General features: G+C 41.8%; 1 protein-coding gene across 3 annotated transcripts; it reads left to right on the forward strand.

The window, feature by feature from the left end:
• Positions 1–2630: 2630 nt before the first annotated feature.
• Positions 2631–4200, forward strand: BEX4 (brain expressed X-linked 4). Of its 3 annotated transcripts, none has more exons than XM_053579216.1 (3): positions 2631–2783; positions 3190–3278; positions 3621–4200. In XM_053579216.1, exon 3 carries the CDS (start codon positions 3625–3627, stop codon positions 3982–3984), a length of 360 nt encoding a protein of 119 aa, XP_053435191.1. In that variant the 5' UTR covers positions 2631–2783; positions 3190–3278; positions 3621–3624; the 3' UTR covers positions 3985–4200. The 3 variants fall into 3 exon arrangements, with proteins under 3 accessions (XP_053435191.1, XP_053435193.1, XP_053435192.1); XM_053579217.1 differs by having other exon boundaries at positions 2643–2783; positions 3193–3278; XM_053579218.1 differs by lacking the exon at positions 3190–3278 and having other exon boundaries at positions 2632–2783.
• The last annotated feature ends 10003 nt before the right edge of the window (positions 4201–14203 follow it).

A 14203-nucleotide genomic window follows, 5' to 3' on the forward strand; every position in this document is an offset into this window, starting at 1 on the left:
AGAGCAGAAGAGTCCAGTAGAAGGGACAATAGTATCCAGTAAACATAGAAGTACCCAGAGAAGGAAGGAAGCATGGAAGTGGAGGACTGGATTGGAGGCACATATCAACCAATTGGACTTGTTCCTGAACACATTTTAGATAATCTATAGACACTTACACTCATGTCTGATGGTGTTCAGTGATAAAAATCATTAAAGATTTTAACACAATGACAGCAGAGCATTAAACAAGGAGTTGGACTCTTCCGACCACAGGACCCTATACTAGACCAGAGGTCACATACCCCTTAAGTCTGCTTTGCTATGAGTGTTGGCTGACAGCAACTCACATCTTACCTCTTCTCCACGGAATTGTCCTCTGCCAAACAGGAGCCACCTTGCTCCAGAGACTATGATCTGCTCCACCTACAGACTTGTATCTATTACTGAATAATGCTGACAGACAAAAAGCCAGTGCCTCACTGTCAAGGTGGGACTGGTGTGTATGCTTCAGAGTTTATATGTGGGATTAACCAAACTCCAGTTAAACTCCATTTTCCACCACAATCACCTGGCACCCCTCCAGACTTGTGCTGCTCTTTTTACTCCTTTTAACCTGAGAGCATTATTTAAAGAAATTACTTCCACAGGCATCTCTGTTTAGGCTGATTCTAGGGAAGCTTCCCTAAAATAGAAATATCCTAGCTAAAATAACAAAAAGAAAAAAGCAGTAAACAGAGAGTATTTGTTTCCTCTTGGAAGAATCTGATTTGATATTGAACCTGAATCCAATCAAGCTTTCCTGAAATTAATTATCATTTTACAGGAAACACAGAGTAAAGAGGCACATGTTAATGATGACATCACCAAGATCCAGACTGTAGGAAAATAAAAGACAAACCAACTGTTTCATCAGCAAATTAAAGGGAAAATTAAAAAGTGAGAACCTATAAATTAAAAGAAAATTAGGAGGCTCAGCCACTAGGGCACCAGCCACATACATCGGAACTGGCAGGTTAGAATCCAGCCCTGGGCCTGCCAAACAACAATGACAACTAGAACCAAAAAACAGCCCGGCGTTGTGGGGGACACCTGTAGTACCAGCTACTTAGGAGGCTGAGGCAAGAGAATTGCTTAAGTCCAAAAGTTTTATGTTGCTGTGAGCTGTGATGCCATAGTACTCTACACAGGGTGACAGCTTGAGACTCTGTCTCAAAAAAAGAAAAATAAAGAGAGAGAGAGAAAGAAAAAGAAAGGAAGGAGGGAGGGAGGGAAGGAGGGAGAGAGAGGAAGGAAAGAAGGAAGGAAGGAAGGAGGGAGGGAGGGAGGGAGGGAGGGGTGGAGGGAGGGAGGAAGGAAGAAAGAAAGAAAAGAAAAAATTGGGAGGTATAGCAACCAATAAAAATGTGTGGATCTTATTTAGATCTTGATTGGAACAAATTTAAACTATGACACAATTGGCAATGTTAACAAAGATTGGACATAAAATGATATTAAGAAATTGTTAATTATTAGGCATAAGAGTGTTGTGGTTATATATTTTAAAAAAGAGAATCCTTATATTGTAGATATGCACTTTGAAATATTTATGCCAAAGGTTTTATGATGTGTAGAATTTGTTGTAAAAATAGTATTTAAGGATGGGAAGTGAGTAGGATAAAGATGAAATCAGATTGGCCATGAATTGTTAAGTGTAGAACCTAGGTGTTGAACAGTAAATATGTTTGTATTTTATTATTCTATTTATGCATATGTTTGAAATTTTCCATAATAGAAAGTCAAAATAAAGTTAACATAAACAATAAGGAGTGCGTTTTTTAAACAAGAAAAAGGAACCAAACAAGTATAAGAATTAGAAAAAAATCCACTCTCTTTGACTCATTTCCTGTTCCCTCAGGCATTCTGGTCTAGAGAAAATGGTGAGCATGGGTAGCAAGGACCACCATTTGGTAGTGGGGATCGTGGGACAGATGCTCTCTTTATTTAAAATTTTGACATCTTGTTCATCATATGCATTCTTGCATTAACTTTTTAAATGTAATAATTGCATTGCATTTTTCTTTTTCTTGACTATTGAGAATTTTTTACATTCCCTTAAATTCTGCCCACAGGGCGGAGCCTGTGTCTCAATGTTTAGGGCGCCCGCGCCATGGTGGCGAGCTCAAACAAAAAGTAGCCAGGCGTTGTGGCGGGCGCCTGTTGTCCCAGCTACTCAGGGCTGAGGCAAGAGAATCGTTTAAGCCCAGGAGTTGGAGGTTGCTGAGAGCTGAGGTGGCACCGCACTCTACGGAGGGCAATAAAGTGAGACTCTGTCTCTAAAAAAAAAAAAAAAAAAAAAATTCTGCCCACAGGTCCTGGGGTCAGTATGAGTGCATAGCAGAGGGACCCTTCTCTGAGAGCAGAGAAAAGGGAGAGGCAAGTTCCCAGAGAAGTGAGAATGGCCAACATCCCCCTGAGAATATACTGCCCTTCCGGGACAGGCAGAGAAAGGTCAAAGAATACACAAACAAAGGAAAGTGAGAGGACCAAGGCCATGGCTGTTCAAAGGGACTTGGAATGAGGATTCTGGACAGCCTGGCCGACAAGCCCAGCCCACTCACGACGCAGGAGGGGCCAAGGGCTGGGGGCGGGGCCTCAGGCGGTGACGACAGCTTCACGTGACCGACCAGCGCTGACTTGCGTGTCAGGGTACAACAACAGACCGGTAGTTGCTCGCTCACTTCTCGGAGGAGGTGCGTGCTCCTGGTAGTCCTGAGGGCGGCGGGCCAACGGCGACCCTGAGAGTAAGAGGCTGCTTGTAGCAGGTAAGGGCCCCGGAGGGAGTCCCTGGAGTTGGCTTGGGAGAGCGGCCCCGGCTTGAAGATCCCCATCCCCGGCGGTCTGACGCAGCCGTTTGGCAACTGCAGCCCCCAACCCCCGCTGCGGTTCCCCAGAATGATGGCAAGCCTTTTATGTGCCGAGGGATACACGGCCCCGCGAAAGCATGTGGTCCAGAGGCTTTGACCCTTTGGAAATACCTGCCTTCGCCCGCGTCGCAAGCTTTTCCAACACCCCTGTCCCGCCCCCGTCCTTCTTGATGCAGAAAATGGTAGTCAGCGCGGGGACTGGGCGATTGAGGGCGGGAGACACGAGGAGGGGTCGGCTAAGAGGACCCGGGGTGGGGAAGGGCCCCGGAGAACTCGGCTGCAGCAGCCCGCGCCCCTATCCCAGCAGTCCGCAGGTCTCTGTGGCTAAGTGTCGCAGCAGCTCACCTCGCGGCAAGAATCCGGAGGAGGAGGAGACTGCGAGGATAGGCCCAGGTGGGTACCGGGGACAGTGGTGGGGCTGGGGTAGGAATGTGTCGAAAGTCAACTGTGAGACCCCTACCCCTTCGCCCCAACACCCCCATTACTTCCTCTCTCAGACATCTTTGTCCTCCATTTTGGTGCCTGCAGAGGCCTGGAATTTTCTGCAGGGAAAATGGTGGGCTTTGCGGGAGGGAGGGGCTCGGACTGAGGGCTCCCTAGAGGGCGCCGCGGGGCCTGTCAGGTGAGGAAAATGAAATTCTAAAAGGGCCTTTGAAATACAGGACTCAAATTTTGAAAGGTGCGTAGTAGGGCCTCTGTCCTCGGTGCTGATCAGTCTACCCTCTTGTCTCCTAGGTTAATGGAATCCAAAATGGAACAAGTAAAAAATCTCATCATGGAAAAAGGCAAACAAGAAAACGAAGGAGGGGAGCAGGCCCCTGTGCAGAATGAAGAGGAATCCCGCCATTTGGGAGGGGGTGAAGGCCGGAAGCCGGTTGCAATTGTCAGACGGGGGCGGGTCTGGCGACTGGTCCCTAATTTTCGATGGGGCATGCCTAATAAGCATGTTGATCACAATGAAGCAGGAGATAATGCAGAAAAGTCTGTAGGGCAGATGATGGAGATCAAGAGAAAGAGTAAGGAGCAGCAGGTGAGGAACTATATGCGTTTCCAAACTCCTGAGCCTGACAATCATTATGACTTTTGCCTCATACCTTGAATCCTAAGGTTTTCCTTCAGGTTAATAATGCCATTGCTTTACAAACTTGGATTTTTGTGATTTACTTTTTCTGTAAACCTTCTGGTGTTTCCATTTAATGAGTTTTAATTGAATATTTTGTGACAGTCTGAAAGTTTCTGTCAGCTTGGCATTTTCACCGTTTTTAGGAAAGTATTCTTTTCCTAATATGAAATTAATAAAGCAGTTTAAAAACTAGTCTATGCTCCATTTTCTTCCTCTTCTACCTCCTTATTTTTTGTTATTACCATTTATTTCCTACCTGGACTCAAAATTGTAGTTTTCCTCGACAGCTATTTTTTTTTTTCTTTCCCAATGAGGAATGGTCATACTGATAATTTAACATCTGATATTTTTAGAATATATGTCCTAATGTTTTTCAAAGAGTATTAGTACCACCTGTATAAAAACATCTGAGGGGAGGTGGAGAATTTAGGACCTCTGGCCCCTATTCTCCAGACCCACAGAGTAGGACTCCAAAGTCTCCATTTTAAACAAGCTCCCGGGTAGTTCTGATGTACACCAAAGTCTGAGTGCCACTGGTATAAGCACATAATGTATCTGTACACACACACATATATATGTGTTTATATCATGTCATTAAATATAAACAATAACAGGATGAATATCTGAATTTGGTGGGAAAAATATTAAAAGGAAAAAGTACAAAACTTTAAGACAGATTGACTATGGGAGTGGGAGGGATAGTGCCAACTGGAGGGTGTTCACTGTGCCAGATAAAGAATACCTGAATGTCACATTTAGCCTGAGGGACCCAAGGTTCTTCCCTGTTAACAGTTCACATCCAGGATCTTATTTTATCCTTACTATAACCTGTGAGGTCTGTGTTGTTACTCTCTTAACAGATGAGGGCATTGGGGTTTAAAGATGCTATGTACTGGGGCTAACCCCCGTTATATATCCTAGGTGTAGGGGTGTTAAATCCACAAAAGGGGGTTCACTGTTTGAGATGGAGGGGAACTTCCAGTTTTATCTTGAACAGTGTCCACAAGTGCCCTTCCAGATGCTCCTGTAGCTTAACTGTAGGGTTGACTTGATTGAGGACTTTAACAGGCAGCTTTTGAGGTTCATCCAAGGTGGTGAGCAGGGTAGCTTGTAAGAAAGGCATGCTCTGGGGATACTGTGATATGCAACTGTTCACTCTGAAAGTTACTTGAGCCTGTAATTTAGGGAGAAGATACCGTCCCAGCAGTGGAAGAGGGTGTTCAGGCATGTACAAAAAGCTGTGTGCGAGGGAAGAATTTCTGATTGCACAGTCCAATGGCTGGAGAAAGTTATTTTGGGGAGGATTCGTCAGATATTCAGTTACCAGCCTTGAGTCTTTAGTAAGCTTAGCCAATTTAAGGTTTAAAAGTTGTACCAGTATCAGAAGTCAATCATGTTTTTTCCCACTTTTACGGTTACCCTGGGCTCTTTGTAGGACATAATTAATCACTGACTGTGATTCCCATTGATTCTGAGGAGCCCTAGGATCCGGTCATTCTATACCTTATGCATTTAGTCCCATCTATTGTATAGTAAGTTCATAATTCCTTTTCTGTAACTTAGGGCAGTCCTTCCAGTGGCCCTTTTCCTTGCAATAGGCACATTGGTCCCTTTTTAAGGGAATTTTTCCTTTTGAGGAGCAGTGTTCCCCATCAAGGGGACCCCTTACGGAAGTGGTTCTCAACCGTCCTAATGCTGTGACCCTTTAATACAGTTTCTCATGTTGTGGTGACCCCCAACCATAAAATTATTTTCATTGCTACTCCATAACTGTAATTTTGCTACTGTTATGAATTGTAATGTAAATATCTGATACGCAGGAGACCCCCCAAAGGGGTCATGACCCACAGCTTGAGAACCCCTGCCTTAGGGTTTTTTCTCATAACTACTGCCAACAGCTTTGACTGTTGTTCTTTAACCAGCTCCTGCTTTATAAAAACCTTATAAGCTACATGAGCTAAATGAGATGAGTAAAGTGAGAACCCCTTCTAACTTCTGTAACTTTTGCTAAATTATCAGGCCTACTTTGGCTAACAAAGGACATGTTAATTAGTCTCGAATTATCAGGATTTTCTGGATCTATGTCAGTATATTTCTGATAAGTCTCCATAATCCTTTCTAGGAAAGTTGATGGATTTTCATTTATTTCTTGTATTATTTCCTGAAGCTTGTTCAGACTTATGACTCAGAACCTCTTCACTTCCACTGAATCCTCCAGCTGTTTATCCTTCATTTTCTTCCTGGTCTGAGATTTGTTGCTTGTGGTTTGGTGGCTGTGGAGTGGAGGGGGTTTTCAAGGCCTCTCTAGCAACTTCCCGGCTGAGTTTTGCCGGAGGTTGGTTTTGTCTTTTTCCCACCGGCTTTGTGATCTCCAGCTCCATACACATCTCTGATAGTAAGAGAAAAATACACCTCAACCTTTAGATTTTGGCATTTGCATCCTAACAGGTGTGCTGTTTGAAGGTATTGCTGCACAGTGGACTCCTCTCTCCATTTGGGGTTTCTCTGAGATTCCCACTTGGGCTGTAGGCCAGGCCACCTGGGAGAGCAGGACCTCCAGGTTCCTCCCTCTATTAGGATATTCTCCTTGATATTCCCAATTGGGCCGGAGGCCTTGGCCACCTGGGAGAGCAGGACTTCTGAGCTCCTCTCTCTGGGGAGTTTCAGAAGAAATCACATTTGGGTTGGAAGCCTCAACTACCTGAAGAGCAAGACCTCCGGTTGTGTTTGGCATTTTTTAGGCTTATTTGTTGGTACTGCAGTCCATCTGATTTAGAGTGTGAGTGTTTACTGTTTGTGTGTAGTTATGGAAAGTAAGAATTTGGTTCCTGAATATAGCCCTTTGGATTGCATCCTTCAAAACTGGTCTGAATACAGTTATAAGTCTATGACAAAAAAAAAAAAGAAATTAATGTATTTGTGTAATACTGTCTGGCCCAAGTACTTACTTGGGTCTGGAGAAATATGGCCTGTTAAAAAAAAATAAGAAATATGGCCTGTTAATGGATTACTAAACTGTAATGCTATACTACAAGTGGATTTGTTTTGTCACTGTATTGGAAAATGGGATGAAATCCCCAAAGCATACACAGTCTTGTATGCTTTTATATCAAAACAAGCCAAAGTTAAATGTAAGGTTCTAATGCTGAGAACAAAAGCTTTCAAGATTGGGGAAAAACAAATAGGACCTAAGAAACCCATCGTGCCTTTGGAAGGAAATGCCCATGATGAAATCTGACCTTAGGGGAACCTTGATGACAGCTTTAGCTGTGGTTGCAGCTCTGACAGCTGCCTGAATTCCTGTTGAAATTTCTTTTCCTAATTCTCCTGCCCCACCCCTTATGACCCTACACACCTTCAGACAGGAGCAGGTACTCTTTGTGCACCCCTTTCCCTGAATATATCTTTGTCTGTGAAGGAAAAGAAGACTCCCTTGGGCTTATGATTATTCAAACAGCTGGGCAATGGAGGGCATTTGTTTGTTAGGATTTCTATCCATCCATTTCTCAGTTCATAATAAATGTGAAGTAGCTCATTGGACTGGTTCCCTAAAAGTGCTTTCAAGAATAACTAGGAGAATTTTAGATGACAACTCCATCTGGCAAGCCCCAAAACAGTATCTTCCAGGGGGAATCCCAGATGGGAATGACTATTTTTGGGTACACCCTACTTCCCTGGTGGGGAGTGGAAGCCCAGCAACATGTGCTTCACAGCCTATCCATAATTTTGAAAATTATTGCCAATAAAACTGCATTAGCAATAACTACACAACAGAAATCCTTAAACTCTTTAGTCCAAGTAGTTCTTGATAATCACATGACTCTTGACTATATTTTAGCAGAACAAGGAGGTGTTTGTATTATAGCATGAACAACTCTTCATGCTGTACTTATATAAATATCTCTACAGAAGCAGTAACACGTTTGATAAAATCAGACAATAAGCTTTATGGTTACAACAGTTTGACAGAAATGACCTAGAATTAGAAGATTGGTTTTAAGACCTATTTTCATGGATTCTTCAAAATTTTCACTCTATTCTTTCAGGAATCTTAAAGCTCAGGCTTTCCTTCTTACTACTAATTTTCTTAATTTAATTTATAACCAATATATCAATTAAATGTGGACTATGATGTTGTTTCAAAACAGCAAGAAGAAACATTTAATCATTTACCTATGACCTGAGAAAAATTTTAACAACAGGTTCAAAACTTTGATTCCTCCTAGGACAGCGCCCATAGCTCAGTGGGTAGAGTGCTGGCCACATACACTGAGGCGCTTAGGTTCAAACCTGACCCCTGGAGCAGCTAAAATAACAATGACAACCACAACAAAAAAAATAGCCGGGCGTTGTGGCAAGCACCTGTAGTCCCAGCTACTTGGGAGGCTGAGGCAAGAGAATAGCTTGAGCCCAAGAGTTTGAGGTTGCTGTGAGCTGTGATGCCACAGCATTCTACCCAGGGTGACAGCTTGAGACTGGCAAAAAAAAAAAAGAAAAGAAAAAAAACTTTGATTTCTTGAACCCCAACTTTGCTCCACTCAAGCAGGAAGTAAGCAGACTGACACCCTCATTTCCCAAGATTGAGAAAAGAACAAAAAAAAAAGGGGTGGGGGGTAATTGTGACCAGTTTTATAACAAAGTTTTGCATTTCTTTAGTGTCTCAGCTCCCTCATATTCCAAAGGAGTTTCTGAAGTTCACATCAGAACTGAAGCAGGCTGCTAAATGGCCTTGACTTGGGAGGACTGAAACAGTGAGTGTTATCTCAGCTCCGGTAGCCTAATAACAGCAGTCTTAGAAAAAGTACAGAAGGGACAGAAAGATCTTGGTATGAATTGCTGAACAAAACTTTGTAATTTTCTGTACACGGATACAATTTATTTGAGTTTTTTCCCAGGAACAGCAGAACCTCCTTATAGCCCTGAGATAACTACAGTGCCTTCCTCCACCAGAATGTCCTGAGAAAGTCCAGATAAGCAATACACTCCTGCAGGGTGTGACCAGGAGCCACTGAGCCTGCCCTCAAGGCTAAAAGAATGAACAATATTAACCCTTAGTTCATTATAATACTAAAATCCTCACACTGGTGAGAAATTTGTCCACCATTTTTTATTCATGGAATGTATGAACTAGCATGATTCCTCACTGCACTTGTATGCCCTACACTCCACCCCAAACATGCAATGGCATTCACTCCCTTTATGCATTATTGATTTTCACTTCCATAAAACCACTTGACCCTGCAAATGGGGAGGTGGATTTGAGGTAGCCTATGCCACTCCCTCTCAGTTGACACATCCTCTGAAATAAATCCTTTCCTCTTTGACAATGCTCATTGTCTCAGTAATTGGCTTTCTGTGCAGTGAGCAACAGTGAAACCCCCTTTGTTGGTTTGTTATCAGGGGGCAGAGATCCAGACTGGGACATTTTCTTTTTTTTAGAGACAGAGTCTCACTTCGTCGCCCTCAGTAGAGTGCTGTGACATCACAGCTCACAGCAACCTCCAGCTCTTGAGCTTAGGCGATTCTCTTGCTCAGCCTCCCGAGTAGTTGTGGCGCCCGCCACAACACCCAGCTATTTTTGTTTTTGTTGCAGTTTGGCCGGGGCTGGGTTTGAACCTTCCATTCTCAGTATATGGGGCCGGCGCCTTACTTACTGAGCCACAGGCGCCACCTGGTGACATTTTCTATAGGACTTTGTCATCTGGAGATGCAGAATGTTTGACTTTCATAACTTGATGACAAGCTGAACAAGGTTAAAGAGAGACTCAGAAAGAATGAGGCTTTTTATATGTTGTTTTCCTATATCTCCAAGACACTTTAATTTTTAGAATGTTGGAGCATAAAAAAAAAAATCTTAAAGACCTTTCAGTCCAGTGTTCTTCAAAGTAAGGATTGCCATGCATAGCTCTCAAAATCAGTTTTATGGGTCACAACAAGCAATAAACTCAGGGTTATTTGTTGTTGATTCAGAAAAAAAAAAAAGAAGAAAACAATAAGCAATACAAGAAATAGAGCAAAATTTACAGCCCATCACCCATAGGTAGTGTTAAGATTGTTTTGAGAAATTAATGTTTTCATTTTATACATAGGCAATATTGTTACCTTTAAAATGTATTTCTAGCTGTAGATCACAGAAAAATAAATTGAAAGTCACTTCTTGGTCCAAATTTGGTTTCCTAAATGAGGAAATGGTAGAAAAGTGATTTTTGTAAGGTAACACAGCCAGTTAGTGGAAGATCTGTGACCACAGCCCTGGTATGGTCTCCCAATTCCCAATTCAGGGTGGGAAATTAACAAAGCAGTTTTAAAACCAGTCTATATTCCACCATCTTCTTCTTCTACCTCCTTATTTTTTGTAAATACTACCTTTCTCCTTATCACAGTGGCTCCACAAAACATTATTTGGAAATGTTTGTAATATGTACTGATTGCCAATAAGTGTGTATGAACATACATGTACAACTTATACAAAGATCATTTTTTACTTGATTTTTCGCACACTGTTGAGTAATCAGAGTCTCCTACATGTTCATCTGAGAAACACATTTAAGAGAAACTCTTTGCCACATATCATTTATTTGAGGACTGGGAAAGTTGAAATCAGGGTGTCTGTCCTTTTTTCTGCTGTTCATTGGAGGAGTTATCTTGGGCCATGTATTAAATACACAAACACTAACGTTAGCTGATGAGCAAAAAAAAATGGTCCTTACATAATATATGCAATATCCAAATTCACAGAGAAGCAGAACAGTCCTCAATAATCTGCATACAGCCCACAGGCCATAGATTGAACATCCCTGTATGGGGATGATGGTAAGTCATATCAGAAAGTGCACGGTGGGAAACTTAAAGGTTCTTCACAAAGTCTAGCTTACTGAGTTAAGTTTAAAAATGCCTTTTTTTTTCTCTGAAAATCAGTACTATGCTTTCTGGCAACCAGAAAATCTAATGCTAGATTTCCCAAGGTAGCCTCAATTAAAAAAAAAAAATGCTGGTGAGAGTTGAGATCATAACATTATTGGGAAGGCGCCTGTGGCTCAAAGGGGTAGGGTGCCAGCCCCATATGCCGGAGGTAGCAGATTTAAACCCAATCCCAGCCAAAAACTGCAAAAAAACAAACAAAAAAAACCCCAAAAAAACATTATTAATTGAAGAAAAACTGGAGCCCCCTTACCAGAATTTTGGGGAGAGGATGAAGGATGAAGACAGACTTTCTGGGAGAAGGTAAGAGTCAATGACTGTTTGGGTTCAGAATATGGTTTTTTGAAGTACTGAAAAAAATCCCTGTTGCCTTGGTGTTTCTGGGAGGGTGGGATAATAAGAACAGAATTTTCAGCTCTGAGCCTGTGGCTCAAGCAGCTAAGGTGCCAGCCACATACACCTGAGCTGGCGGGTTCTAATCCAGCCCACGCCTGCCAAACAACAATGATGGCTGCAACCAAAAAATAGCTGGGGGTTGTGGCAAGCGCCTGTAGGTAGTCCCAGCTATTTGGGAGGCAGAGGCAGGAGAATTGCTTGAGCCCAGGAATTGGAGGTTGCTGTGAGCTGGTGATGCCATTGCACTCTACGCAGGGCGACAGCTTGAGGCTCGCTCTGTTTCAAAAATAATAATAATAATAATAATAATAATAATTTTCTGGAAGTAGTAAAGGTCAGGGAATAGTGTTACAATGTGACTGGTTAAAGGAGAACCAAATCAAGACCCCTTTCCTGTGAGTTTCTGTGATGGTAAGGCAAGAGTACAAAATTTTCTGGACGAACTAAAGTTTGGTGGTGATAATAAAAATATGATTGTTTGGAAAAGAATTAAAGGAAATTTCCTTTTCGGGGTGTCTCTGTAAGAGTGGAGAAATGAAGACAGAATTTCCTGGGAAAAGTAAGAGGGAGGTGGGTCAGAAGGTGATTGTTAGAAGAACTGAGCTACCAGAATGAACACTTCCATTAATTTATACATCCCATGGGAGGGTTTAATTTTCCCTGATCTTAATAGGCAATTCAGTTATTTTTAAGATGACAACAGAGAGATGCCAGTGTCTCCAAAGAGACCAGCAAGGAAATAAAATAAATCTTTTATGAAGACTAACAAAAGGGAATAAGCCAGGAATCAAGAAAAGGGACTATTACGTTTATCCCTATTAGTCAGTTATACATTCATATCTGTAAATTTTTTTTTTTTTTTGTTGAGACAGGGTCCCACCCTATGCCCCTGAGCAGAGTGCAGTGGGCGTGGTAGCTCACCACAACCTCAGACTCGGGCTGCGGGCACCCCGCTGCCTCAGCCTCCGGAAGCCGCTGGGATTACAGGCGCTCGCCGCGGCGCCCGGCTGGGTTTTTCCATTTTTTTCACGAGTCGGGGTCTCACTGTCGCTCAGGCGAGTCTGATTTTTAATTTCTTGAGGACAATGTGTCTATTTTTATAGATTTTGGATCCATGCTTGAGATAGATGCCTGGTAATTAAGGGGGAAAGGACTGAGGAGATCTACCTCTGAGAAGAGAAGAGTCAGCCTAACATTACTCAAAAGCATATGCTGCTATCTTCCAATTACAGAAAGTGGAGGTACCATTGAGGGAGTCATATAAAAAAACAGTGATTGTTGTGATGCCTGTGGCTCAAGGAGTAGGGTGCCAGCCCCATATGCTGGAGGTGGTGGGTTCAAATCCAGCCCCGGCCAAAAACTGCAAAAAAGCAAACAAACAAACAAAAAAAAAAACAGTGATTGTACCCTCAATGAATCGCAAACAATAAAAAAAGTAAAAACCCAGTGGTATAGACTGAATATTTGTGTCAAAAAATTAAAATTGTTAAAATTCTAACTTCCAAGGTGATGGTATTAGAAGGTGGGGGCCTTCAGGAGATGATTAAGTCATGATAGCAGAGCCTGCATGAATAGGATTAGTGCCCTTATAAGAGAGAGCCCAGAGAGCTCCCTCACCCTTTCTATGAACTATGAAACAAGCCATCATCAGACACCAAATCTTCTGGCTCCTTGACCTTGTACTTACCAGCTTCCAAAACTGTGAGAAATAAATTTCTGTTTTAAGCCACCTAGTCTACAGTAGTTTGTTATAGCACCTCAAAGTGCCAGGACAGCCAGCACAGAAAGAATAAATTTATAATAAAAAGAGCAAAAATAAACAAAAAATCCATATACTGCAAAAATAAAATACCAAAACAGATTACTACTTCCAATCCTTTCAGTCTCTATCTACATGCAATTATTTTAGCTTTATTTAGATATAATTAAAGTTCTAAAAGCACATTATTTTTTGAGACAGAGCCTCAAGCTCTTGCCCTAGGTAGAGTGCCGTGGCATCATATCTCACAGAAACCTCCAACTTGGGCTCAAGATATCCTTTTGCCTCAGTTTTTCTATTTTTAGTAGAGACAGGGTCTTAATTTTGCTCAGGCTGGTCTCAAACTCATGAGCGCAAGCAATCCACTCACCTCGGCCTCCCAGAGTGCTGGCATTACAGGCATGAGCCACAGCGCCTGGCCAAAAAGAACATTTTTAAAGTATTCCATTAAATTCATTATGCATATATTTAAATCTGTGAAACCATGACCATGACCAAAACAGCAAAACTAAAACACAAAAGAATAGCAAAATAGCAAACACTTCCATTACCTTCAAAAGTTTTTTCTTTCCCATTTATAATCCATTTCCCTCATCATCCCCTCCTCAGGCAATCTCTGATCTCCTTTCTGTCACTTTAGTTTTCATTTTACAGTATTTTTATATAAATTAAATTATAGAACACACGTTCTCTCATATTTTTGTCTGGATTTACTCATTGAACATAATGATTTTGCATGTAATAATTGCATATTCCTTTCAATTGCTGAATAGTATTTCAAGGTATGGTAAATGTTTTTCCATTCATTTGTTGATTACATTTAGATACTTTTCAATTTGGGGCTATTATAAATACAAATTATTACCTGGACATGTTTCCCCCTCTTAGGTATATAACTGGGAATGAAATGGTTACATTGTATGGAGGCTGTATGTTTAATTTTTAAGAAACTGCCAAACTGTTTTCCAAATTTTATATTCCAATATAAAATTCCAATAATTGAAATTGGGAAGTTCCAATTTCTTTTTTTTTTTTTTTCAATTTGGAGACAGAACTCACTCTTGCCCAGGCTAGAGTGACTTGGCATCACCCAGCTCACAACAAACTCAAATTCAAGTG

Source organism: Nycticebus coucang, chromosome X (assembly GCF_027406575.1).
Source record: "Nycticebus coucang isolate mNycCou1 chromosome X, mNycCou1.pri, whole genome shotgun sequence".
Taxonomy (NCBI): Eukaryota; Metazoa; Chordata; class Mammalia; order Primates; family Lorisidae; genus Nycticebus; species Nycticebus coucang.